General features: G+C 30.6%; 2 protein-coding genes and 5 non-coding genes across 12 annotated transcripts; 6 read left to right on the plus strand and 1 right to left on the minus strand.

Annotated features, from left to right (window-relative positions):
* Positions 1-11,751: 11,751 nt before the first annotated feature.
* LOC125843808 (14-3-3 protein 1) lies at positions 11,752-15,999 on the minus strand. The gene is made up of 4 exons (XM_049523010.1): positions 15,435-15,999; positions 13,530-13,652; positions 12,213-12,329; positions 11,752-11,955 (listed from the first exon to the last, which is right to left on the minus strand). The coding sequence occupies exons 1-4, from the start codon at positions 15,921-15,923 to the stop codon at positions 11,935-11,937; spliced, it is 750 nt and encodes a 249-aa protein (XP_049378967.1). The 5' UTR covers positions 15,924-15,999; the 3' UTR covers positions 11,752-11,934.
* A 4,703-nt stretch (positions 16,000-20,702) lies between these two features.
* LOC125844172 (uncharacterized) lies at positions 20,703-26,608 on the plus strand. Of its 6 annotated transcripts, none has more exons than XM_049523434.1 (6): positions 20,703-21,017; positions 21,886-22,942; positions 22,976-23,072; positions 25,905-26,009; positions 26,110-26,181; positions 26,356-26,608. In XM_049523434.1, the coding sequence occupies exons 1-6, from the start codon at positions 20,894-20,896 to the stop codon at positions 26,425-26,427; spliced, it is 1,527 nt and encodes a 508-aa protein (XP_049379391.1). In that variant the 5' UTR covers positions 20,703-20,893; the 3' UTR covers positions 26,428-26,608. The 6 variants fall into 6 exon arrangements, with proteins under 6 accessions (XP_049379391.1, XP_049379395.1, XP_049379392.1 ...); XM_049523438.1 differs by having other exon boundaries at positions 21,886-22,748; positions 22,986-23,072; XM_049523435.1 differs by having other exon boundaries at positions 21,886-21,991; positions 22,034-23,072.
* LOC125846184 (small nucleolar RNA snoR128) lies at positions 23,644-23,734 on the plus strand. Its single transcript, XR_007444339.1, has one exon. It is a non-coding gene; the product is annotated as a small nucleolar RNA snoR128 (small nucleolar RNA).
* On the plus strand, positions 24,135-24,225 carry LOC125846187 (small nucleolar RNA snoR128). Its single transcript, XR_007444342.1, has one exon. It is a non-coding gene; the product is annotated as a small nucleolar RNA snoR128 (small nucleolar RNA).
* On the plus strand, positions 24,549-24,639 carry LOC125846185 (small nucleolar RNA snoR128). The gene has a single exon (XR_007444340.1). It is a non-coding gene; the product is annotated as a small nucleolar RNA snoR128 (small nucleolar RNA).
* Positions 24,947-25,037, plus strand: LOC125846186 (small nucleolar RNA snoR128). The gene has a single exon (XR_007444341.1). It is a non-coding gene; the product is annotated as a small nucleolar RNA snoR128 (small nucleolar RNA).
* LOC125846188 (small nucleolar RNA snoR128) lies at positions 25,321-25,408 on the plus strand. The gene has a single exon (XR_007444343.1). It is a non-coding gene; the product is annotated as a small nucleolar RNA snoR128 (small nucleolar RNA).
* Positions 26,609-27,994: the final 1,386 nt, after the last annotated feature.

The following is a 27,994-nucleotide window of genomic DNA, read 5'->3' on the forward strand; positions in this document are numbered from 1 at the left end:
ATTCAATATACATTAAATTTAGAACGACTAAAAGTACTCTAACAATATGAGTACAACTAATTTCATTTAAATCAAACGTGGTTCATTGACTTAAAATTGATGAATTTCACTTTTTTCCTAATAAAATACAAACACTCTAGGATAAATATTTTTCTAAATCTAAAAAGATATGTGAGTTACATATTTATTTTATTGTGTTTGATATGTATATAAATAATATTATCTTGAAAGTATTTATAGAAAATGAAATATCATTTGTAAAACATGTTTTCTCTGCTTTCACTGGAAACTATATTTACCACATTTTTTAAGGAACTATTGTTTCGAGAAAATAACTTCAAAAATTTTAACCAACCAATCATAAAAAAGTTAGATAACATTTTCTCACTCCATACCGAACACACCTTAATGATAAATCTGAAGAATCGTAGAGTATAGAGAAAATACATAAAGTATGGTATAAAATTTCTCAATTATTAATTTTTATAAATTTAATTTCCATGATAGCTAAGATGAATATATTATATTTATTAAAATAATTGAGTTTTTGCTGCAATAAAACCTCGTTATAACAGCTTCAATATTTCTCAATTATTAATTTTATAAATTTAATTTCCATGATAGCTAAGATGAATATATTATATTTATTAAAATAATTGAGTTTTTGCTGCAATAAAACCTCGTTATAGCATCTTCAATATTTCTCAATTATTAATTTTATAAATTTAATTTCCATGATAGCTAAGATGAATATATTATATTTATTAAAATAATTGAGTTTTTGCTACAATAAAACCTCGTTATAACAGCTTCAGTATATCATTTTATTTTAAAATTAAAGATAATGAAACTTCTCTCAAGTATACGTCTTATTGTAAATTTAGATGAACTGAAACTTCTCTCGAATATTATTATCTTATTTTAAATTATGATGTATTGAAACTTCTCTAGAGTATAGCATTTTATTTTAAATTTATAAATATTGGAACTTCTCTCGAGTATGTCGTCTTATTTTAAATTAAGAGATGCTGAAATTTTCCTTGAGTATCTCGTCTTATTTTTAATTTAAATGTACATGAGCCTCTCTCGAGTATAGTCTTATTTTAAAATTTAGAAATACTAAAACTTCTCTCAAGTGTATCGTCTTATTTTAAATATATACCTATTAGCATCCAATATTTATAAGAACTAATTTAGCGTACATGTATTGCACATATATAGCACGTCAAATAATAAATATATAAAATTATTAAAAATAATAATTAACGTTAAAATAAATGTAATATTTGCTTAAATGATAAAATACACGTCATCAGATAACTTCTAAAGATGTAAAATATGACGAATTTATTTAATTCACATACATTACATATGACTTGTATTTATAAGTTTGGTGAAAAATAATTGTCTTACCCTTTTTCTTTTTCACCTTTTTCCTTTGAAAATACAATAAATACTTTACATTCCAATTATTCCCTACTTATTTCTACTCAAGAATATAATATGACTAGAGTACTCATTAATTATTCCTTTGATTAATTTAATCAATACGCATGAATGAAACTACAAAAAAAATTAATTGGATTAAGCATATCCAAAAAAGATACAAGTGATCATTATATTTAGGACAATTTTTTTTCTTAATTGTACAGAAATATAAACAAAATGTGTATACAAGCACTCACAAATGCTTATTATAGTATTGCCCCATAATTTATTTATTTTTTTATGAGGATTCACAATTAGAAAAGAAGTCATCGAGAAACTCGATAGGAATTAAAAGATCAGAAAGATAAATCATTGTCATTTCTACGTCACATAGAAATTATTTACTTGAAAGTCATGACACAAAGGTTATAAATCATAATTTTCTTTAGAATAAAGTAAGCTTTGACCTTGTGTTTAGAATATTATTACATTTATTAAATTCATTTAACTTTTTAGTATATAAACAAACATGGCCGTCTTAACCACTAGGCCAATAAAGTCATCGCTTGGGGCCCCATAATTTTGAGGCCCCCCAATTTTTTTTAAAAAAAATATGCTTATATAAAAAAATTATATGTACTTTTAATTATTTAAAAAAATATATGTAAGAAATATAAAAAAATAAAAAAAATGACTGTTAGTTTTCCCACTTTTTTAAGGGAATGAAACTTTTTTGGGAATAATTTCCTTAAATGGGAAATTGTGTTTTCTTATTTATCTCCTAAAAGTTTGACCCTATATTATTATTTACCTTATACTCATATTTTTTTATTCTCTATTTTATTATTTTCATTCTCAATATTGAACTCTCTCCTACAATTTTTTTTTTGTTTTATTGTTGCTTACAAGTAGGGGTGTGCATTATTCGGATTAAACCGAATAACCAAACCAAATCAAACCAAATTTTTATTTGGATTGGTTTTTGGATTAATAAATTACTTTGTTTGGTTTTTTGGTTTGGTTTCGGATTTTAAAAGATAAAAATCGAAAAACCGAAAAAAACTTAATTATATATATACACTGCGTGGAGTCGCGTGGTGTGCCACATAAGTCAAAAGGTGTACAAAATTACAAAAAAAATGAGTTCAAGGGGGTAATAGGACCTTAATTTAGTTAAGGTGTGTCTCTGTGATTTCGGTCATAGTCTAGGGGGTACTTGTGTCTTCTCCCTTTTATGTTTGAATTACATCTATAATAGGTATACTTATAAGTAAGGTGTTCTAAGTTTTACTTATGATTTATATTAGAAAGTATATTTAAGGGATTAAATATTATTACTTTGGTTATATATGTTATTAATTATTGACATAACCAAATAACCAAACCGAAGAAAGCCAAACCAAATAGAGGAAAACCAAACCAAACCAAATTTATTTTGGATCGGATTGGGTTACACTTTTACAAAACCAAAAACCGAAAATCCAAACCGAATAGTGTAAAACCAAACCAAAAAACCGAATGCACACCCCTACTTACAAGTTACAAAAGAACAAAATTTGCTTTTGGATGTCTTCTTCAAAATCTCAAGATGTGAACCAAGCAATCATTATATTGAAGGAACACAACACTATTTCGATATTGTTCTATCAACTTATCAAATTCATGAGTCAGAGTTTATTATTTTAACTTTATTTTATATTTTTTCTTGAAAATATGTTATTGTTGATATTCTTAGTTCATAAGTATGTCTATATATANTATATTCTTGTTTTAGTTATTATTAAAATTATTCAATTTAAATATGTCAACTAGAAAATATGATTGTTGTTTGACAAAAAAAGTGAAAAAGAGAAAACTTGAAGAATTAAATAATCCCAAAAAGGAGCCCTTGATAGATTTTTTAACAAAAAATATTTTTTTTGAATAAAAAAGTATTGCTTATAAAATAATGTTAACAATTTATGTAACTGTTGCCTCAGCCGAAAGAAGTTTTTCGAAACTAAAATTGATAAAATCTTGTCTTAGATCAACAATGTCTCAAAAGAGATTGAATGGATTAACTATATTATCAATTGAAAAGGAATTATTAAAACATATCAATTATAAAACAATAATTAATAGTTTTGCATCTAAAAAGGCTAGAAAAATAGATTTTAAATAAAAGTATATATGATGATTTTTTTTTTAAAAAAAAAAGAATTTAAAAAAACGTATTAGGGCCCTTCTTCAAGATTTGGCTTTAGGCCCCAAATCTTGTTGAGTCAGCCTTGTAAACAAACATAAACATCTTTAGAGAAAAGGCATAAAAAAACTCTCTATATATATACATTTCTTTATTGAAAATATATAGCAACGGCACAAATTGTAGGGCATGTGATTTCATGTTGGAAAAAAACCATAAAAAAATGTATATCTACTAATTATTGTATTATTCCTACCGTTGGAAAATGATAAAATTGTAGGGTATGTGATTTTATGTGAGCAAGGTCGTCTGAACCCCTAGGCCACTAAAGCCATCGCTTGGGGTCTTATATATTTTGGGGCCCTTATTTTTAAAAACAATTACTTATATATGTTATTTAAAAAATAATAATTATATGTACTATGAGTATTATGATTTCTACTAAGGAAATTGCATATGAGATGAAAATAAACTGAATTTCGTAAGAAACAATTTGATTAAAATATGGATAGCGAAATCACAAAGTCCCTTGAAGAACCTTTTAGAATTGATTGTTTTATATATGTAGAGTAGATCAAACTATTTTTTCACTTCAAAATAGATTTGAACCAATTGAAGCATATGGAAATATTTTTGATTTCTTATTTAGTGGTAAAATATTGAGATCACTAGATGATGAGAATTAAAAAAAATTGTCTTAACCTTGAACTTTCTTTATCATGTGATAGTTATTATGATATTGATGGTTTAGATTCATTTTTTGAATTAAAAGTGTTAAGGGAAATAATACAAGTAGAAGATCATGATCTAATAAAAATTCTCAATCAAATAAAAAGACTTGATTCTTTTCCAAATACTCATATTGCTTATAGAATAATGTTAACAGTTCCTGTAACTATTGCCTCAGCCGAAAGAAGTTTTTTGTGAAATTAAAATTGATTAAATCTTCTTTAAGATCACCAATGTCTAAAGAGAGATTAAATGAATTAGCTATATCATCATTTGAAAAGAAATTATTAAAACAAATTGATTATAATACAATACCTAATGACTTCACATCTAAAATAGCTAGAAAAGTAGATATTAAATAAAAGTATATATGATGAAAAAAAAATTAGGGCCCCTCTCTTAAGTTTCGCTTTAGGCCCCCAATGTTGTTGAGTCGGCCCTGTATGTGAGAAGAAAAAACATAAATTTTTGTATATCTACATTCTTATTGATATTTTGAAAAAAGATGAATCTTATGAATATTTCTTACAAAAAAATAATAAGAAAACACAGACGGTCTAACTATCATTTGTATAGGTTATGTATAGGTTGGAGCTAACTTATTATTAGAGAAAGGACTGCGACTTGCCAAATAGAAAAACCGGTGAGGGGTTAGTGCTACTTTTTTATTTTATTTTTGTATATGATTGTGTGCTAGATTAATCTTCCTAAACGTAAAATATAGGATGAAAATTGAATCAAATTAACAAAGGTACTACTAGTCACGATACAAATAAATTAAAGCTTCATTCCAAATGTATAGATCAATAGATTTATCAAATTTGAGTTATGGTCAGAATGGGGTTCAGAATTCCTTCATTGTTTTTAGAAATTTCAAGGTCGAGTCTTGAAAATGAAAAAAATCACGTCGAAAGTATTTCGTTCCGAATTAAATGGGCCCTACAACGCACCAATCCAAAATTTAGTCGAGTCCCCCCCATACACACACACGAAAAAAATAAGTCCTGCAATGCTTGTATTCGAATTTAGTAAGACACTGCAACATACAAATTCAAATTTAAATTGACCCTCTAAAAATAGATCCTACAATATATTACTACGAATTAAATCAGATTTCAACACCGATAGGATACATCTAGTGGGAATCTAAAGATGAATAGATCTAATAAAGTGAATTATAGTATAGTAGGCATGCATGCTAATTTCTTTTCTCCTATAGACTTTATTCAAACACAAAATTTTAACCTTTTTTTTTTCTTTTTCTTTTTCTTTTCCAAGCATAGATACTTTCTACAATATCGTCATTTTCTCTCTTACAATTTTTACTATATTTTGTATCTATTAAAACTAACTTTTAACCCCCATAACTTTTTTAGTACAAACATATATATATATGTATCAAAGTTATATAGCATGTCACGTGTAGTAGTGCATCAATTCAAAAGTTATTTTTGCAGCCTTTTTTTTTCACTTTTGTTTGTGGAAGTGAAAAGGAGTATATTATAGTTTAGAAATTAAGATATAACTAAAACAGCCTATCAAATCTTGATAGACTCTTGACTCAAAGAAAGATACTTATAAATATTAATACGAAAAAAACACACTAAATTCTATTGAACTCATGAATCCATTGTTGAATATGCCAATATAAAGATGATTTTGCCTCGCCTTGAATAATAAAATCATTCCAAACATCTCGAAGAAGATGATTTTTCAGATAATCATTCAACTAATATACTATCTCAAAAAATTATTGTTTTCTTAATTTCAATTTTCTTCTATAATAATTAAGTCAACTCGAATATCTGGCATAACCTTGGCACAATTCGTCATAAGAGCTGGTTGTGTTAGGTTTGTAACAATAGGGACATAATTTTTTTCAATTCAAATCGATTAGACATATTTTATCGATTTTTTAAATAATATATCTGAAAATACCTCTTGATACCTTATCAACATTATTTTAGATACAACTAATACATTCCAAAATCACACACATATTTTTTTTATTTTTCTTGCTTCGTTTTATGTATGTATTCATGTTTTATTTTAGTCTTTATATGATTTTGACTTTTTTTAGGGAAGTTCTGTAGCAAATCTACAGTGCCTTATTTTATAAATGTATCTGTATTTTCTTTGTTACCTATATGTTACGATTCGAGTCACGAAATTAATATTTATATTAAAGTAAATTGTCTACGTCTTTAAATTGTTTTTTTTTTTTTTAAAGAAGGGGGGAATCAAATGGGGTATTATTATTTATGTGCACGGTGTGGTACAATTTTTTTTGTTTTTTATAACTTTTACTATCACGTTATTTTATTCCTCCATACTTGTACTATAGTACTTGTACTACATACACTTTGAACATAAGTCCGTAAAATGCTGCACAAGGAATGGGATTAGGGTATACCTAGAGTATAATATTTATACGTATAGAGACGTGAAATGTATTTGTATCGTAAGAAATAGGGAATAGGGGGAGGGCGTGTGCAACGGGGTTGTAGTTTCGGAGTAGGGTGGAGGTTTAAGGGTGGAAAGGAAACAACCAATGAAAAAATGACACTTACAAAATAGGTTTTCCAAATTTTCACGAGTTATTTTTATGATTCTTAAGAAGTTTATTTTTCTAAATTAAAAAATATTTTGTTCAACCAAAAACCCACTTATATGCATAACCATTCACACATTATTTGGTCAAGAAGAATAATTTTGAATTATTATGTCGATTTTATAAATGAAGCTCGTGATCCTAAATCTCCTTAATACTATTTTTCTATTTTATTTTAATTTTCAAAACTTCTATAGTGAATGCTCTTAATTGATTGTATCTTATCTAATCTAAGATTATGATAAATAAATACTAATTCCTCGATTTCAAATTATTTGCTGTGTTTATATTTTACGTTCTTTTTAAGAAATATTTATAAGAATATTAAATTTTTTTAAGATTAAACAAAAAGAAATTGTTTACCTTTTATTTGTATTTGAACAATCATAGCATTTCTTCGTAAGTGCAATGTTTATAGTCTTCAAATATAATTACTACTATTAAGGGTGAAAAGGAAAAATATATATTTTATCTTGAATTTTTAAAATGATAAATAGTTTAAGATAATTATTTTTAAAAATTACGACAAATAATTTGGAAAAAAAAAAATATAGTTTGTAAAGTAAAATATCAAGTAGCTAGGTCAAATTGGACAGTAATAAATAAAGACGGTTATACTATTATTGTACTATAATTCTGTAAATTTATAAATATGCAAGTAAACATATTTTTTTTCTTTTTTCATTTTAAAAAAAAATGGCTACTTAAGAAAATGTTTTTTTATAGGCAGAAGTCATCGACTATTTTTATTTTTTAAGACCAAGATTGGAGATCTTAATATTGCAAATTTGCAATTCCATTTAATGCTGAGTAAACTATCATTCCACTTGAAAAAAATAGGTTAATAAATTTGAAATTTTTAGAGATTTGGCACTTTAAAAAAACAACAAGCATTTGTTATTAATGTAACTAGTATTAGTCTAATGATATTCAATTAATTATGCTCAATTAACTTTCAATTATTTAAAATAAACATTTTTTATTCATTTGCTTGTGAATATTCATAAATATATATAATTGCTAATATGCAATATTAGATTTATATGGTTAATTCACTTAGGTAATATATTTTCAAAAATGATCTTTAACTATAACATATATGCCACATAAAAAGATCAAACTCACAAAATTTAATTGATTAAAGGTCATCCATATTAAGTCATATATCATCATAATATAATAAAAAAAATTGCCAATAACTTGGAGACCAAAAATGTTATCACACTTTATTATATATACTATGTTTTTTTTTCAAGTTGACCCACTCTACTTTAATTAATGAGGTTTAATAAAATAGGAAAAAATATTATTATGAATAAAATTATTTAAATATCTTTTTGAAGGGGTGTACAAGAAGTTTGAAATACAAATAATATTTTCTTTTATTGAAAGTAGCCTAAAAAAAATAGTATAACTCATTAAATGCTCTGGGCAAAGGCTTGGTCCATTTGTAAATTTAGTGAAACTTCAAATCATTTGTACGTGTTCATTTTCTGCAGAGTATTTTAATTAGGTACTATTCTGTTTCGTATTATTTGTCCACATTATTAAAAATTACTTATTAATTTATAAAATTAAGATATAATTAATTTTATTTTTTTCATTTTGCCTTTAAACTAGACATGTAAGAGAAAAAGTTACAACTAATTTTGATATGTACTGTTGGGGAATATCATTATTGTCGAACCCAATGTCTACATTGCATTTGCAGGTAAAAGAGTAATTGAACAAATATTGAATAAAACAGTACCCGATGGTTCATGACAAGCAGCTGAATACCCATAAGAATTTATTCGACTTAATTGTATCACGTAATCTTTTAAAAAGCATTCTGAGTGAGTTATATTTAAGTTCCAAGCCTTTTTTCCTTTGAATCAAAAGACAAGCAAAATCAAGTAGAGCACTAAGTTCAATTATTATTATGTTGTGTTCGTAGCAAAAAGTAGTTAGTTTATCGGAATCAAAGCAAATAAGATAATAAGCCTTTTCTTTGTTGATAGAAAATTGAATTGTAGAAAGAATCAAAACTAAAGTTGAGGATAACTTTTTTTTTTACCTATATTCCTGGTTACGAATCAAGAAACCTTTATCACCAAGAATGAGTTTTTCCTTTCGTGAAATTAGTAAAATAAAACTAATTTTATTTTGTCTTTGGTATATAATTTGAAATTTAAATATAGATAATAGAGTTTTGTATCAACAAATAATATAAGACCAAGGGAGTAAATAAAAATGTATTTTTAATGACAACTTTGGAAACAAAAAAGGAAAAGGAGAAAAAAGCTAAGTCCTTTTGAGTGAGATTCTTTTAATTGTGTTTTTCCCTTAGATTTCAACATTGATTTTGTAGAATCAATGTTTTTTTCTAGTGTGTATTTCCTCTAGCTTAATATGAATATAACACTTATCTTTATAAGAAGAATGTGTAAATGATTATTGGGATCCTTTGGATTCTTATAAGCAATTTCTTAAACCTATTTTTATGTTGTGTAATAAAAATGAAAAAAAGTAAAAAAAATAAAAATGTGTAGTATTACATAAAGCTTTTTCCATAAATGAACTACTCAGAGATTAAAGGCAAAGTTGAGATTTGAGTTTATACCTTACTAGATTCTGAATGAATTATTTATTCATAATAGATTGAATTTCTTTAAAAGAAATACAAATCCTGAGACTATTGAATTATGTCAAACTCATAAGTAGAACTGTAGTTTCATCCCTGCTCGAAATGTCAATTTCACCTCCAAAAGAAATTCTTGAAAAGTTAAAATGATGATATATGATTTGTGCTTTAAAGAAAATGAGAATTCATATAATTGACCCTATCTTGTTTGAGATCAAAGCATAGTTGTTGTTATTATTATTATTATTATTATTATTATTATTATTATTATTATTATTATTAATTGTTAAAATGATTAAACTCTTCGATTAGTAAGAAAAATGAAGTATAACTTGTTAGAGGATTAACTAAAATAGTCAAAGACTTGTTAACTATTTTCAATATGGAAAAAAACTATGTTCTTTTTTGCTTAGTTTCCAAAATAGTTTGCAACATTATAAAAATAAAGTTTTTGTAATGAAAGATCAATGCTTATAGCGTAGTAGTCGATATCAATGGAAGTTTTTGATTGTCAAGTTATAGTAGGATTGAGCAACATTCAACAATTTATTTCTTTTAATCGTACGATAATTCTTTTTTTAAAAAGACAAAGTGGAAATAAAGCAAAAAGAAGAATATATGAAAAGGACCTAAAAACACAATAAAAGGATGGATAGAAGGGAATCCAAGCTAAGAACTTTAATTGCAAAAGAGGACCATATAGCTCTTTATTATGGTCAATGCTAAGTAGCAACTTTTTGGAGAGAGATCTATCGGTGAACTGATAAGTATTCCTTCATTCTTAATTAAATATTTTCGAATTCGATCCTAGTTATAAAGTGTTTTTTTTTATATTACCTCGTGTAAGATTGTCTGATGAAAATTCTAACTAATCAAACTCTAAAATAAATATTAAACAACCAGAGGTAAATAAAATGATCAAAGGATGATTAGGTGAAAGAGGAAATGTTGGATTATATATATACTTCCACCGGTCCATACTACTTGATCCACATATCAAAAACATGTGTTTCATTTTATTTGTCCAATTTAGAAAACCAATCGTTGTATACGTTTTTCCTTTTCTATCCTTAGTATTAATAACACATGAAGTAACACCCCTAATACAAGTTTTTTGATGAATTGTGTCAGATTAATAGGGGTCAAATAATATGAAACGGAGAGAGTATCATAGTACTGTTTGCTTTTAACTTTCTTGAAGGAACAGAAGTCTTTCTCCACATTGGTTTCAATTATTTGTTTGTTTGTGAGTTTTAGTAGAAGAAACATTTATGACTTTCTTGGAATTTGGGTTTTTTGTTTTAATTGCCCAACCAACATTTATGCAAATGGGCCTATATTGCCTTCATTCATTCTCTCTTCTCAAATTTCTAATGGCCCACTTTTGCTTACATTGTCATTTTCCAATATCAATTCCCACCCCCACCAACAGAAGAAGATAAAAAAGTATTTTAGTTTTAGAAAAAAAATATTCTCCCATCTTCATTTAGTGTATTTTAATTTTATTAAAGCAAAATATTTAAGGATCGATAGGTGGATGGATGATAACTTTATCCTTTTTCTCAAATATGTATTGATTTTACATAAACAGTATAATTCGTTTATAAACCTTCTTGTTGATGTAAGGAATAATTCATATATGTTTATTACACTTTTTTTTTTTTTTTTTTTTTTTTGGTTTTTCATCGATATTCATTTGGAGATTCGAATAATTTGAATTCACGCAAAGTAGTCTCACTCTTAACATAGTGAAGGGAATCCAACTTTTTCCCCAAAAGAGTCTCACACCATCAAAAAGTATTCATACACCTTACACGTCTCTTTTCACTATTACTATAAATTTTTTGCTCGCACACACAAAGGCAGACTTTAACCCGAGACTTCTAATACAACACGATTCACTTGTTTTAGTTAATTAAAGAGAGAACTACCAAATCCGTGACTATGATAGAACATTAGCCCTTCTTCATATCTAAAGATAATGACCAAGGTTCTTATAAAAATGATATTGACACGTTTAAGACACAAGATTTTCAAATGATATTTTTAGTATATCATACACTTTTAACTTAAAGATGGCAAGACTCGAAAGTTCTGTTTTACCTTCTTAAACTTTATGTTAACGCATAAATTAAAAGGGTTTCAGACTTGGAGATACTCCAAGACATAAGAGAGAACTAAAAGGGAAGCTAGAGAAATAAAATTAAAATCATAAAAAGTATCAAACGGAAGTTTGAACAAGAAAATCATCAAAGTAAGCAGGGCATATAAAAATTACAAAAGCTATCAATTGCATAGGTAGATTTTACAGACTGTTGTTGTGACATTTGAGCTCACCCTCCTGGAGGGAGCGGTATCATGTCAAGCCTCGTCCATCTGCTCCTGCATTAACCAAATCATACTAACGTTATAAGCAAAACGACTATGGAATCAACTAGGAGAGGAAAGGTTCCTTCTTCTAAGGGCACTCCAGGGGAAATGAGGTGGGGTTTGTAGCTAAGAGGCGTAGAGCACGTGGCAATGAACCATGGTGTCAGGGGTTTGAATCACTCCTCGTCCATAACCGGCCCAGAAGGGGTAAATATATAACATATCATGCAATAATGTAAGGGATTTTGCTAATGAAAAAAATGAAGTACCTGCATATCAGAAGTCCAGAGAGTGAGATTGTCCCTTAACAACTGCATGATAAGTGTGCTATCCTTGTAGGATTCCTCACCCAACGTGTCCAGTTCAGCAATAGCTTCCTCAAATGCCTGTAACAAAGTAATCGATGAATCACGAATCAGGTCAAGAGTCGAGACGACTCATAAAATCAAATTAGGCATGCATTGTTGATGTAGTACTCCTTTACCACAACCACGTGGTCAAAGATCAATACATTAAATTCACAAAGCCTTAATAGTTGCCACAAATTTGTGCATGAAATTTTCAAACTACTTGAACAAACACACAAAAATATGCTTTCATTTTTGGTTATTGAGAAGTCGTTTTTCTTTATAATCAGTAAACGGAAAAGTTATTTTTATTCCCAATTCACAACTAGAACACCTAATAATAAGCATTGATTTTAGTGAATGGAGCATCTAATTCCACATAAAAGTGAGAAGTCCTTTCACTCTCATTATGAGACATTCACAGCCACCCCAGATTGAATTAGTGAACGGAGCATCTAATACTCTATGCACTATATAGTTCCAGCATACTTGGGGATCATTATGCATTTGCTAGACTTTCACTCGAATGACCCTAACTTCAAATAGTACTCCATAAAGGCATAAACCATAAACTCTTCACATGCACACTTCTGCAACACAATAGAAAACACCAGAGGATCTTTGATATTTTGCTCGATAGCTATGGAACATATCATCAAACAAATCCTTATTACGATTAAAGATTATTAGATCAAGGGCGCTGGATGCTTCATCTGTCAACCAAGTGGAGCATGAATGCACAAATATAAGGATTTGAATCTCAATCAGATCAGAGCATATACTGAACAACAACTTGGTAAGACAACATGAGCAGATTTCTCCCTACATAAGGCTTATTTACCTCCCAGTAACAAACTTTTGATTCTTTCTTTTCTAACCAAAAGAGTTGTGCCTCATATACTTTTACTATCAGACCTGACCCAGAAAATAGATTAAAGAAAAACGAAAAATTCTGAATACTTTAGCACATCAGAGTTAATATCTTCAGCTTCAATGCTTTAATTGGTTCCGATATTGCAGAAACGGCTTTTGTAGCCAAGATTCTAAATGGGTATTAGCAAAATATCAAATGTAAACATATGCGGGAATGCATGCAATGCACAGGAAAAGCTGGGGTACAAGGTATGAGTTATCATTTTAGACAGGGGGACAATATGACACACTATCATTACTAGTGCTGCCGTGGGAAGAAGAAGATAATAAACAAACAATAGAAGGAATCAAGGAAAACAAACTAACCTGCTTAGCCATGCTGCATGCTTTTTCTGATGCATTCAGAATCTCATAGTAGAACACTGAGAAGTTGAGAGCTAACCCAAGTCGTATCGGATGTGTTGGGGCAAGCTCCGCAACAGCAATGTCCTGAAGCACAATCACAGTAAATGAATAAATAAATAACACGAGTGTCAGCCAGCTTTCACTTAATGCAGGTGACAGAAACAGCTCTGCTACTGGAAAATGACACAAATCAAGAAAATTCTAAATATCAGTTCATTAATGTGGGAGATGAAAGATTCATACATGGGTTCCCATGTCTGTTCAACAAAGAGAGCAGAACAGGAAGGACAGGCTGGAAAAGTTTACTTCAAATTTCAGCGAATATAAGTTGGGTCGGACACATGAAGAGACATGAAGAGGTATGAATAAAAGCAACTTAAAGAATAGCTATACGTAAATGATAAGCTCCATGATTTCCTTATTCAACCAAAATTATCCCTTTTACTGGCTTACAGACCAACAGTAAAAGGTGATCTCTCCAAAAAAAATTATGACAAAGTACCTAATGGTTTTGTTTTTTCCTCACAAATAACTGAAGAACTCTGAGAATATATTTTTGCTTGGTAAACTCAAAAGATGAATTTGCTGCTGGAAAAAATGTTCAAAAAGATCTGCTATGGAGTTAATGCTTGGAAATAATCAAATATTGCAAGTGGGGCACTTGTAATATTGTCCACAAGTTGAAGAGAAGTTGAATTGGCTAAGTGGAATAGTTGATAGAGTGATTCACTGATCTCAATCTCAAAAGCAGTAAGATATGAATCCCCTTGTGTAGGACAAAATGATATTGACATTAAGGTCATATCATCGAAAAAGAGATGCAGATGAGCCCTTTCTTCCTGGGAAATTGGGTGTTATAAAGAAAGCTGCTTGTTTGAAGTTTTATCATTAGAAAAGGAAAGCAATGACCCCTCTTACAGATATGGTTACTGAGACGAAAGGATTTCAACTTCTTGCCAAGAATGAAAACATAATAGTAGTTGTAGACATTACAAATATATGCAACTAACCACCTAACCGTATCTGAGATTATAAACTCAAATGGAAGAACCACATGACAGACAATTGTTCAGCTCCTTGAGCAAACCACCGAGGTTTACCACGATGCCCCAATATCAAATTAGACAAAATAGCAAGAAACTGACTTGTGAGCCCAAATAAAGATGAACAAAATAGATCACTTTTTTTTATTTTTTTGATGACCATGGTGTCTTGGGAAACAAATTGCATCAATTGACTCTCAGTTTTATTCCACCACTCGCACATCCCAAGTTATCAGTCAAGTTTCAGGTTGTAATGCTATATACTCACTAATACACCCTCTCTACAGGCACTGAAATCTAAAAGGAAAATTCTGCTTATACATGGCGTACGCACTGACGGGACCATGTAAGTTCACCATAGTTGACTTTACTTCCCCTCAACCATAGTCAACCCAAAAGGCATAAAATTTCAACCTAGTAAAGTCTACTCCACTGCTAAAGCTTTGAACTTTCAAGTTGTATGAAGACTAATACACTTCCCCATCAATTTAATATTCCAAATTAGAAAAATAACACAAACTACCAATACATGCACATCCACATTACAAGAAGTCAAAATCAAACTGCTTAAAGTTTGAATCTTCAAGCTACTCGCAAACTCAATTTTCCATCACTATTCAAAATACTTGAAGTTCAAACAACAATTTACTTCCAATCGTTTCAATCACTAATACACAAAGACAACAGTAAATAACAAGATCAGGTTTATGTAGATTAAACTTTGAATTAAGAGCAAAAAGGACATTCCGGTGCACTAAATTAACCTCATGATCACGTGGCAACAACTTTACCAGTTAGGTCGAACAATTAATAATAAATATACCTGAGCAGCTTTGTAGGCAAGCATAGTATCCTCAGCAGCTTCCTTACGTTCATTTCCAACTTTGAATTCAGCTAAATAACGATAATAATCCCCTTTCATCTTCAAATAAAACACCTTCGATTCGCCAGCAGAAGCTGAAGGAATCAAATACTGATCCAAAATCTTCAGAATTCCAGCACAAACATCACTAAGCTCAGATTCAACTTTAGATCTGTAATCCTTCACTAGAATCACATGCTCATCGTTCTTCCTACCTTCCTCCTTCTGCTCAATTGACGACACAATCCTCCACGCTGCTCGAAGTGAGCCGATAACGTTCTTATACGCCACCGAAAGGAGGTTTCGCTCTTCCACCGTCAGCTCCGATGAACCCGACCCGATTACGAGCTTGTCCATGAACTTCACCATCTCCTCATATCGTTCCGCCTGCTCAGCTAGCTTCGCTAAGTACAAACACTGCTCTCTGGTTAAATTTTCAGGCAAGGCCATCGTCGGTTGCCGGTAATTTCCGCCGGAGAAATTATTCCCTTTTTTCCTTTTGGTGTTTTGAAGTTTTTCCTTTTTTTCGCTTTTTCGAACGTTTCGAAGAGAGGATTTTATAGTAGGAAGGAAGTGTATTTTTTTTTGTAACGCCCACTCGCGAGTGTAAGCTCCACTTTTGCACTCGCCACGAGGACGATCGACGTCTTTAGAGTGATCTCGTAGTTCCTTACACGTAGACATAATGGAGTCGATCTATGCATCTTAAAACTAATATCAATCTTTCCTAACCACGATATATAGTTTTCGTACTTTGATGAGGCATTGAGATTCTGTCACAAGTCATATTTATCTTTATCTGATCAATTACGTAAAGCCATGATAATAACGAAATTGAGAAACAATATAAGAGAAAAAAAGATAATTTTTTTATTGGATTAGTATTAATTAGTGATTCCAAGCATACGTTAGAAGAAAAGAGTGAGATGTGCACGTAGGGGAGAAGCGCGTGGGCGAAGAGAGGTGTTGAGGTGTGATTGGTCAATAAAATATGAGACTGAGGATAGAGCTTAAAGGTGAGAAGGATGAGAGTCAGATTCCACTAGCCTTTCCTTTCTCTAATTTTGGAGTTGGAATTATAAAAAAAAAAAAAAAATAGAAATAAAGTGTTAAAATAATTTAAAAAGTTTTGTTCTATTCTCATATTTTCTATTGATATAAATAATAAATATAATAGTAGCTTCAAATTTAAAAATAAAATAAAATGTGTGCTTATACATGGGAGGAGGCTTCATTCTTTCCATATTCCTTTTTTATATATTTTATTTAGTTATTCATTAAATAACAATCGGTTCATATTTTTTAAGTTTGATCATTGATAAGGTTTAAAGAAAGGTGAGTCATTGATACATAATCGATAAAAAAAACACAATGTTAGTAGCTAGACTGTTAATCTTTTGGAGTAGCTTAACTCTAAGAAAGAGATTACAATCGTCGACAAGAATAAAACATGTTGTATCGCATAACATGAATTCTTTAAGATTAGTTGAATAGGCTGACAGACAACAAACAATGTTGAGCAATGTTTTTGGCTCTACCCTAACTTCTCATTCCTTTCTCTTCGAGGCTTTGATCGTATCGAACGTCTATTTTTAAAGCAATCGGGGATGGGTACTAATGCATCCAAGCACATAACGCGCATTTAGTAGGGTCCAAGATTGCTTTTCCGAATGGAATAGCATTGATCTTTGCTTCTACAATACATAATTCAAACATATCTAATGAATTATTAAGATAAAAATAGAATTTGAATCAAAGTTATTAAGTTTGATTGAGTTCATAGTCAATACTCTAACTCTGTCATGTTTGCAATATATGTAAATAGTTTTTCCTTCCTACTAGTTCCTATAGTAAATTTATTTGATGAACTACTTATAAATTTTTGTTTTATAATTATTGATACTGAATTTCTTAAAAATACATGAACCATCAAATAATTCATCAGGAAATGACTAACTATTGTCATTGAATATGTCAACTTCACGTTTTTTTTTTTTTTTTTTTGCATTTTAGAGAATGGAAAATAATTATTAAAAAAGTAAGTAATAGCTAAAGTACACAACATGCACATATTAAATCATTTTGAAATTTATACTTATCAAAGCGCATATATATAAATATATATATAAATAATAATTTATGTTTACTCATCAAACACTATAAAAGATATGTGAGATTATCACTTATTATCGATGGAGAACGTTTTTCTACCTCCAAACACCTTTAGAATCTCAATCAAATATCTTATAATTAATGATAGTATTTGATAGTGTAATTGTTTTGCGATCTGATCAATAGAGGGTTCAAATCGAAAAATCACATTGATAGATATAAAAATATAATACGTCCTATTAAAAGACGATTTCATACCTAAAACTCGAACTATCCATCATTTCTTTATACTTGTCAATAGGGTTTGTTAGATGGTTAAAAGAGTCACAAATAAATATTAAAAACACCTAATAATAAATTTATGAAAACTAGTAGAATCACATGACTAATGAGTTGTTTCAAATTCATCATTTGTTGTTTCCTTGTTGGAATTTATGGTGTTTTGTCTGTTTTTCACAATTGTCAGGTTTGTGTTGTTGTAGCATTAGACATGCATTTCCATTTTAGTTCAGAGTTTACACATGCATGATGTTAATTTTTTAATAAATAAGTTATGTTTCATGTAGTAATATATTTTTTATATTATCAAATTAAAATGGTGCCTCTTGATAAATTCTATAAAATATGTCATTTCGCATCAACAACAAATATCGAGTAACTATAAAATCAGTAGGCTACACCCTTGAATTTACCATTAAATTAAATTAATCTGCACAAATGCATAAATTTACATGTCAAGTTAAAATTTGCTTTTCCTTCTGATATTCGATAAATTCATCGTTGTCCAATTTTGCACTGTTTCTTGTTATTTGTTATACTTTATATTGTCCCCTTTTTTAATATGGAGATTTGTTGCACTAAAGTCGGGGTCCTTCGATAATAGTTTCTCTACCTCCACAAGATAATGATAAGGTCTGCCTACATTCTATATACCCTCCACATACCTCATTTGTGGGACTTCACTGGATATATTGTTGTTGTTATCGTCATTATGGTCTGATTAAATTTAAATTCACAAACAAAAACTTGATTAGACAAACTGAAGTGTTAATTATATCTAATGTTGTGAGTAGATTTGATGACAAAGAGACAAAGCTGAGTTAATACATGTTTAAGCAGTCACGTGAGTAGGCACGTGGACAGTGGCTTTTGAATCTCAAATTTGAGACAAAAGATAAATGATGAAGAAATCTCTCTAGTGTAAATAATGAATCCACGTTAACTTAATATATATTTTTTTGTTTAATATTACATTTATATGTGTATTAAAATATCTACTAAATATTTAAGATCATAAAACATATTTTGTTTTTTGTCCTTCGTTAGACCTTGTTACCTTCCGGCTTAACAAAGTTTTGAGATCGAGCATTTTCTTTGTGCCACCTTCTTTATAGAAGTCACTGGCCAAATTTATCATGCTGTTCGAATTCTATGATAGAGAACCTGCATAAAAAACACTTTTATAAAAATATATGTTTAAGATTCCCTCATATCATACAAAATATATGTGATCTTATTCTATTGGGTATATAGGATATTAGAAGTTATTTGAAAAAAAATATATAGTTATCGACTTTTTATCTCACGCATTTATCCAAAAGCAATTATAGTTTACTGATTTCACCAAATGCTTTTATGCCTTTAACAAAAATTGTATAAGTTTATAGTTATGTCAATGATGGCTTAAGCGATCTATTGAACCTAATGAATTTCATAATCTTTATATAATAAGGTGAAATGTATAAATTTTGAATTTTTGACATTGCTATTTAACTTATTTTCTTATGTTTTTTTGCATGTGTAGTTACTTCAAGTCAACTTTAGATAAAAACATATGAACTTCAGCTATACAAAATTTCAAACAATGTATATAAAGTTTGATTTTATCGAAATCAACCAAATATCGTATATCTAAAGTGGTATATGTGTAAAAACAATAACAAATGAATGTAGATTAATGACCTAGTCAAAATAGACTACCTCGTGAAATCCAATTGCATCACAAGGATTCAAATAAAAAAAGGTTCTTTCGTATACTTATATTAGCTATTGTTATTTCTTTCTTGATTTTGATAGTTTACACTATTACATGAATTATATCTATTTATATAAATACTTTAAAAATATTTACTCGTTAATATGTAAGCAGTCCAATAGGCATATCTTGTATTGATACGCAAATGATATTCACAATAACCAAAAACAAAAAAAAACCATGAGTAAACATCGAGTTTCTAGTAATTCTTAGTAAAGCAACAACATCAAACAACACATTCCGTGTAATTTCACAATAACAATAAAAATAACATATTTAATATAAATCCACACATAAGATCTAGGGTTCGTTTTGTTGGCAACATGTTATTTCAAAATTATTTCTATTATGCATATGGAATAACTTATCTCATCTCTAAGGCATAAAGGGTGGGATAAATAATTGCATGACTGCCTAATACCTCCAATCAAACGCAAGATGAAATAGTTTTGTATTTTATGTTGAGATTATTATACGTTATATCTTACACTAAGCGATTCCTAAAAATATGATAGACACAAATATAAATCAATTATTTTCGACAGACTCTCGACTAAATAAAACAAAAAGAGCCCAAGAATGAGATTGATGGTGGTCCTAAGTTCAAAGGCCCAACTAAACTTTTCAATATAATACTACCAATAAAGATAGGACAAATTACTTAACTACACTCCTCTACTTACCTTAATATCCATTTATCCCTACTTATTTCAAAAATTTCAAAAATCCCTTATTTACCTATGTATCCCGTGCACAACGCTATGTATCCCGCTATGTGGAATGTATCAAACGCTATGTATCCCACGCACAACGTTATGTATCCCGCATGTATCCCGTGCACAACGCTATGTATCCCGCTATGTGGAATGTATCAAACCTAATGTATCCCGTGCACAATGCTATGTATCCCGCTATGTGGAATGTATCAAACCTAATGTATCCTGTGTACAACGCTATGTATCCCGCAAACATCATTTTTAAGGGATTTTTGGTAAATAGAAAACTAGAAGGGATAGAATGTTATTTAGTACTTATAATATGTGATTCCTATAATTTATACATAAAGATATTTCATTGCCTTAGCTTTTTTTCTATTTCACTCATTTTTCTCCACCTGCTTCACATTCCAAGATTTTGTTGAGCCCAGTAACACCACCACCACACCTAAAAGCTAAAACCCTAGCGTTTTCTCCTCCTCTTCTTCTTCATCTATATAAACCTCCATTACCCCTCTGTTTTTTTTCAGGGTTAAACAGCATTAGTAGCTGAAAAAATGGAGCTTTGTGTACCTCAAACCTTCTCGAATCATCCAAATTATAGGCTTAGTAATCGAACTCAACTCCAATGGAGACCCTCTCTTCTACTAAAAAAAAACCCAAAATCTCGATTCAATTCAGGTTGGTATTTCGAATTCTAGGGTTTTTGATTGGGTGTTAGAAATTGTGCGATATTTGTGTGTAAAGTCTGTTTTTTTTTCTTCTGTATGTTCAGCATTTTGTTTTTTATTTGAAGAACTAACCTGAATTGCCGGCTACCCATTTGATTAATTAAACGAAAAATAGCAGGCGGATGTATAATTTTGGTATAATATGTGTATGATTGTGTACATTCTATGTATATCAGCTAGAAAAAGTAGTAAATAGTAAATCTTTTTCTTGGATCTTTACCCATTTCCTTAATTTCTAGAGGTGCCTTGTTCGTTTTTTATTGTGTTGAAGTTAAATAATCTTTTGCTGTTTGGTGCTCTAATGCTAATGAGGATTGTTTAATTTACTGTTATGTAGTTTATATATATTTTGGATGTAACTTTGGATTTTTTTTTCATTTCTAAAATAGTTTTTTATGTTCTAATTTATTATAATATAGTTATACCTGATACACTGAACTATACCAATGCAAAGGAAAACATCCGGCTACATAGTTACTATTTTCGTGATTTTTTTTGGTAAGTACTATATTTAATGGGCTCATAAATGTTTTCAAATTGGGGTTTTTGTTTTCTGGGTTAATGACAAGATTCAATGTTTAGACTAACTGTGGAAAACATGTATTAAAATATGGCTTTTTGTTAAGAGTTGCTCAGATTTGTCGTTATGTAGAGGCTGCTAAGTTTTGGTAAATTGTCTGAGAGCTCCAATAGTGACTTGAGGAAAGAAAATTTAGTTTTTTGGCATTGGTTTTGTTGAGTTGTTCGTGACTTTGATTGGATAATGGTGGTGGAAGAGTGATTGTTTGCCATCTTATGGTTTTCTGTTTATACTTCAGGATTATTTTACCGTAAAGGCTCAGCTGTTAGAACAAAAGCAGAGACAGAGGCTTATGAGTTATATGTACCTCATACGGTTGAGGAGAAAGATGATGGAGCTGTTAGATCAAAAGCAGAGACAGAGGCTTATGAGTTACATGTACCTCCTACGGTTGAAGAGAAAGATGATGGAGCTGTTCGATCAAAATCAGAGGAAGAGCCTTATGAGTTATATGTACCACCTACGGTTGAAGAGAAAGATGATGGAGCTATTAGATCAAAATCAGAGGAAGAGGCTTATGAGTTATATGTACCCCCTACGGTTGAAGAGAAAGACGACGGAGCTGTTAAGAATGGAGCACCAGTAGAAGATTCTAGGACTGCCGCAGACACGGATGCTTATGCGTCTTTGATATACGAACCTCCTAAAGTCGAAGAGAAAGACGATGAAACTGTTCAGAATGGAGCACCAATTGAAGACTCTAGTAAAGACAAAGAGACGGATGCTTATGCGTCTTTGATAGACGAACCTCCTAAAGTTGAAGAGAAAGATGATGGAGCTGTTCAGAATGAAGCACCAATTGAAGATTCTAGCAAAGACAGAGAGACAGATGCTTATGCATCTTTGATATACGAACCTCCTAAAGTTGAAGAAAAAGATGATGGAGCTGTTCAGAATGGAGCACCAATAGAAGATTCTGGGAAAGACAAAGAAACAGATTCTTATGCATCTTTGACATATGAACCTCCTACAGTTGAAGAGAAAGATGATGCAGCTGTTCAGGATGAAGCACCAATAGAAGATTCTAGGAATGATAAAGAAACGGATGCTTATGCAGCTTTGAAATATGAACCTCCTAAAGTTGAAGAGAAAGATGATGGAGTTGTTCAGGATGAAGCACCAATAGAAGATACTAGAGAAGACAAAGAAACAGCTTCTTATGCATCTTTGACATATGAACCTCCTACAGTTGAAGAGAAAGACGATGAAGCTGTTCAGAATGAAGCACCAATTGACGATTCTAGTCAAGACAAAGAGACAGATGCTTATGTGTCCTTGACATATGAACCTCCCAAAGAAGATTCTGCTGTTCTAGCTGAAGCACCAATAGAAGATTCTGCTGTTCAAGCTGAAGCACCAATAGAAGATTCTGCTTTGGAGTTTGAATCGCAATTGTCCAAGTTCTTTGACACGCTAAATATTAAGGTGCGTTCCATCTTCTTATAGTTTGTTGTTTCAGTAAGACTTACTGAACTAACAATTTGCTGTGAATATTGACTCTTTGACTAGCCATTCTGGTGTACCAAGTAGTATACATTTAATGGTCTGTCTGTACAGCAAACACCATATCATTACGCCCAAAGAATAGGAACAAGGAGATTAAAATTGCAATATCTGGAGAGGGAAAATGATCCATATGGAGAAGTGTTTCCCAAAAAAAAGAAATCCATTCAGAGAAAAAATAAACATAGGTATACATTTTTGGGACGTTGTTTCCAACAAATCAAAGTATTAAGGAGGTTAGTTAAGACATTTTTTAATTCCTTGAACAACACATAGAGTCATTCTCAAGACAGCTAGGTCAAAAATACAGGGATTAAGTTCATATTATAAAAGTATAGGCTCAGCAGTTTGTGAAGATCTCTTATATACAATATTGACTACTATGCCTCCATCCAAAGCAAGTCTGGGTCACCTTTTTCAAACATATGCTAGCAAAGTACTTGATTTGTCTCTCTTTCTTGCTGGTGGTTCTTTTTTATTGTCAAAAGTCTGACTGCTGTGATGAGACTCAGAACTTGTTGAAAGTTTGACACCTTGATGAAACCGTCAACAGTAATGTTGACCCTGAGCGGTTACCTGAGCAGTCATATCTTCATGCTTCTTCTAGTTGTCATATTTTGAAATGCTTGTGAAATTAATGTTTAACTGCAATGAACCTTTCAACAAATAGTAGTCTAAATTTGGTGATTTTTCAAATATTGAAATAGCCGGAAAGGAGACATAGGATACAAATAACTGAGACACAGCCGTCTGGAATGAGGGGTTGTTGATTCGTTGATTGATTTTCTTCTCAACTACTTGATATCAAATCCACCTAATTTCATTCCAGCACAATCAGTATTTTGGAAATTCTTGTTCCTTAATCTCTTACATATACTAGAAAAACACACATAATTTTTCTCTTTTGTTTATTGGTGTTTTTACAACAACAACATACCCATTGAAATCCCATTATTGGTGTTTTTAAGATGTAGAAAAAGTCGTCTGCTGTGATGATACCCAGAACTTGTTGAAAGTTTGACACCTTGAAGAAACTGTCAACAGTAATGTTGACCCTGAGCGGTTACCTGAGCAGTCATATCTTCATGCTTCTTCTAGTTGTCATATTTTGAAATACTTGTGAAATAGATGTTTAACTGCACTGCACCTTTCAACTAATAGTAGTCTAAATTTGGTGATGTTTTAAATATTGAATAGTCAGTAAGGAGACATAAGAAACAAATAATTGACAACCATCTGGAATGAGGCGTTGATTGATTTTATTGAAGCCATCTAAGTTCATTCAGCACGATCAGCATTTTGTGAATTCTTATCCCTTAATCTCCTAGAGGTATTAGAAAAACACACTTAATTTTTCTCTTTTGTTTATTGGTTTTTTTAAGATGTTGAAAAAGTCGTCTGCTGTGATGATACTCAGAACTTGTTGAAAGTTTGACACCTTGATGAAACCGTCAACAGTAATGTTGACCCTGAGCGGTTACCTGAGCAGTCATATTTTATCACTTCCTTTTTTAGTCTTCATTTGAAATGCTTCTGAAATACATGTTCAATAACTCATGTTTCAATAAATAAGTCCGTCTTTGATGAATCCTTTGAATATATAGAGGATTTATATAAAGGACCCCTACTAATTTTGATTTGAGTCATTGACTTTCTTCATTTATAATCTAACATCAAACCACCTAAGTTCCTTAAGCTCAATAATTCTTATCCCCCTTCTTTCTAACCTATTCAATAAAAACACATAATTTGGCTCTCTTCTTGGTTAGTGTTGCTTTTGTATTGCCGCAAGCGGACTGCTGTGATGAAACTTGGAATATGTCGAAAGTTTCTATACTTGGTGAAACCGTCAACAGTGATGTTGATTCTGAACGGTTACCTGAGCAGTCATATCTTAATCAATTTCTTTTTCTATTCTTCATTTTGCAAAGCTTGTGAAACATGTCCAATTGCAAGATATGTTTCAACAAAATACAGATGGTTTCTGATGGTTCCAAATGATTTTGCTGTTGAAATTCTGGTTGAGGTATTTCTTGCTTCACTAGTTTACCCGTTAACACTTGTGACCATTTTCCTGCGAAGGGTCATCATGCAAAATTGATTTTTATCTTCCCCCTATTTTCCCACTGAATTATTCCTTATTAGATGTAATATTTAGTATTAAATCTGGTTGCTGTGATGAAAATTCAGCTTTTGAAAGTCGCAAGGCTTGAAGATGCATCGGCAGTCATGCCGGTTCTGAGCGGTTACCTGAGCAAACCTCACCTTCCTTGCTATTCTTTAAGTATCATACTGTCTGTCATTCTCTTCTCATAATCCTCCCTTCCTCTGTGATATGGTTGTGGTTCGTTGAATTATGCAATGTGCTCTTTTTTTCATCATGCAATGTATTTGGTGCATTTGTAGTTTCTAGTTTATGGGGATGTGTGACATATTTTTTTGTTTTCTCAAATTTGTTTGTGTATGGCCTTCTTAGTGCTTCTTGCTTTTTAGGACTTGGGAGGGACACTAACAAAGGATCTGGTGAATTTAGCTTTTGTTGTATAGCTTAACTTATTGACATCCAAATGCTTCATTGTATATGAGATTTTCTCGTAGCTTAAACTAAAGATATCCGCAAGCTATGGAAAATTTGAAGAAGCTAACTATCACTACTACCGTTTCACTTTCTCATACTGTTGATTATAAATTGTCGCCTTGTCTACATCTGAGATTTCCTTCCAATTGTTGACACAAAGATTTCCTACTTACCAGTATGATCCTAAAGATTCCTCTTCAATTATCCTATTTGGTGGTGCTGTTCTCACTGCTCTTTGGTTGACAACTTCAATTGTTGGAGCCATCGACTCTGTTCCTTTGGTTCGTACTTTCCTCTCTATCACAATCGACCTTTTTGTTATTTCTTTGAAATATGTTTTCCTCGTTGCTGACAGTCGTTCTGTATTGTATAATTTTTCAGTTTCCTAAATTAATGGAATTGGTGGGTCTTGGCTACGCTCTCTGGTTCACCTCCCGTTATCTACTATTCAAGGTAATGCCTGCACTACTTACTATTTTGCTCAAGCTGCACTTCTAATTTCAGTGGACTCATCGACATGTCAATGCAGCTCATTATCGATTCGTGTATTCATCTTTTATGAGTTATCTCGAGAAACTTTACGTTCATATATGGTTCTAACTCTTTGAAATGATATTGTATCTGCAGAAGAATAGAGATGAGTTTGCTGCTAAAATTGAAGATCTTAAGCAGAAGACGTTAGGTTCTCGAGATGATTAATTTTTACATGGAGAGAACTTGTGTTCCTTTTTAGTTTTGTGCAAGAAGGAGCTGTATCTTATAGTAGAAGAGATCTATCCATGCCAGTGTGAATAATAGAAATCTGTGTATATGCACATATGTTTTCTCGAACTCACGATCTATAAATCACATGAAAATAACTTTATCACTGTATCGTAGATGTAATGTGAGTAGCCTATCCTAATGCGAATAGCAGTGACTGATTCTACGACTCAAACAACGAAACTTCCCCTCAGAATTTAATAATTTCTCAACTGGTTCATTAAATTTCCAACTAAATATGCCTATATAAATTACTTCATTAATGCTAAGGTAAAACATTTATAATCTCAACTCTTTGCACTTAATGTTCATTTGACCAATACTTTGAAACTCTTTGATTTTTTCATGACATTTATTATAAGTTGATTTTAAAATTACTTTTGTCATATTTTACTTTTCGAAAGTCATGACATATGACACATACATATTATGTCACTCATTCTTGCAAATGCATAGAGAAGACGCAAGTAAAGTAGTAGTGAAAACATTAGTCCAAAAAAGAAGACTTTAATACTCAAAAGGAATCTAAAATTTTATATCTTTCCAAATCACAGAATATTTATAATAAATAAATTAAATATTTATTCCTTTTTTTGAAATCTTTTTCTTAGTCAATAAGGTAAAGCACCGAATACAATAATGCTCTGTCCCATTCATACATTCTCTCACCTACTTGTTTTTTTGTCTTTTCATATATTTTGAACTCGTTTAGTAAAAATTTCGATTCCATTATTAATTATGACTTATTTTAAATTAAGTCAAGTAATTCTCATTCCTTTCCCAAATTTCGTGCTCACTCAATTACTCCATATGTTCTCTTTTACTTGATCACTGCTTGACCATCCCAACTCCACCACGAGGCCACCCCCAAATCCTCACTCCTCACTCCCATATAATTTCACTATATTACAAATAAATTTTTTTACTTACTTATCGAACACTCAAAATAAGCACAAAAAAAAATATTAAAAATTCCTTTCATCCCAAACACACCCTAAACTTAATTAAGTAAATTTCTTGTGTGTAACCAAAACCGCTCCTCCCGCGGCAAAAAACGCGCCACTAAACGACCAGCCGTTATTATAAGCATTGCCACGTCATACTCGCGTTACTTTCCTCACGTCTCCGTCAATCTTTTTTTTTTTTTTTTTTTTTTTATAGTTATAATTAATAGAAATACTACATTACTAATGCATGTGATTTAACTAAATTTCAAGTTTTAACAGAAAAGAAAAGAGTAAAAAGTGGACAAAAGATAAACTTAACAGAAATTTAGGAGAATTCAAATACATGATTTAACTACATTTTCAGTAAATTATTCAGCACTAGACTAATGGTAAATTACATTATTTATCGAACTACGTGGCACAACAGATGAGATTATTTTTAAACTTAGTCAAGAAGTTTTAATTTTGAGTTATGTATACGAATTTAATAATATTTGACCAAGAAAGCATTTTGGTCTTACGCGAATGAATTTGACTTAGTCGGACTTTAAGGTGAG

Source organism: Solanum stenotomum, chromosome 11 (genome assembly GCF_019186545.1).
Source record: "Solanum stenotomum isolate F172 chromosome 11, ASM1918654v1, whole genome shotgun sequence".
Classification (NCBI taxonomy): domain Eukaryota; kingdom Viridiplantae; phylum Streptophyta; class Magnoliopsida; order Solanales; family Solanaceae; genus Solanum; species Solanum stenotomum.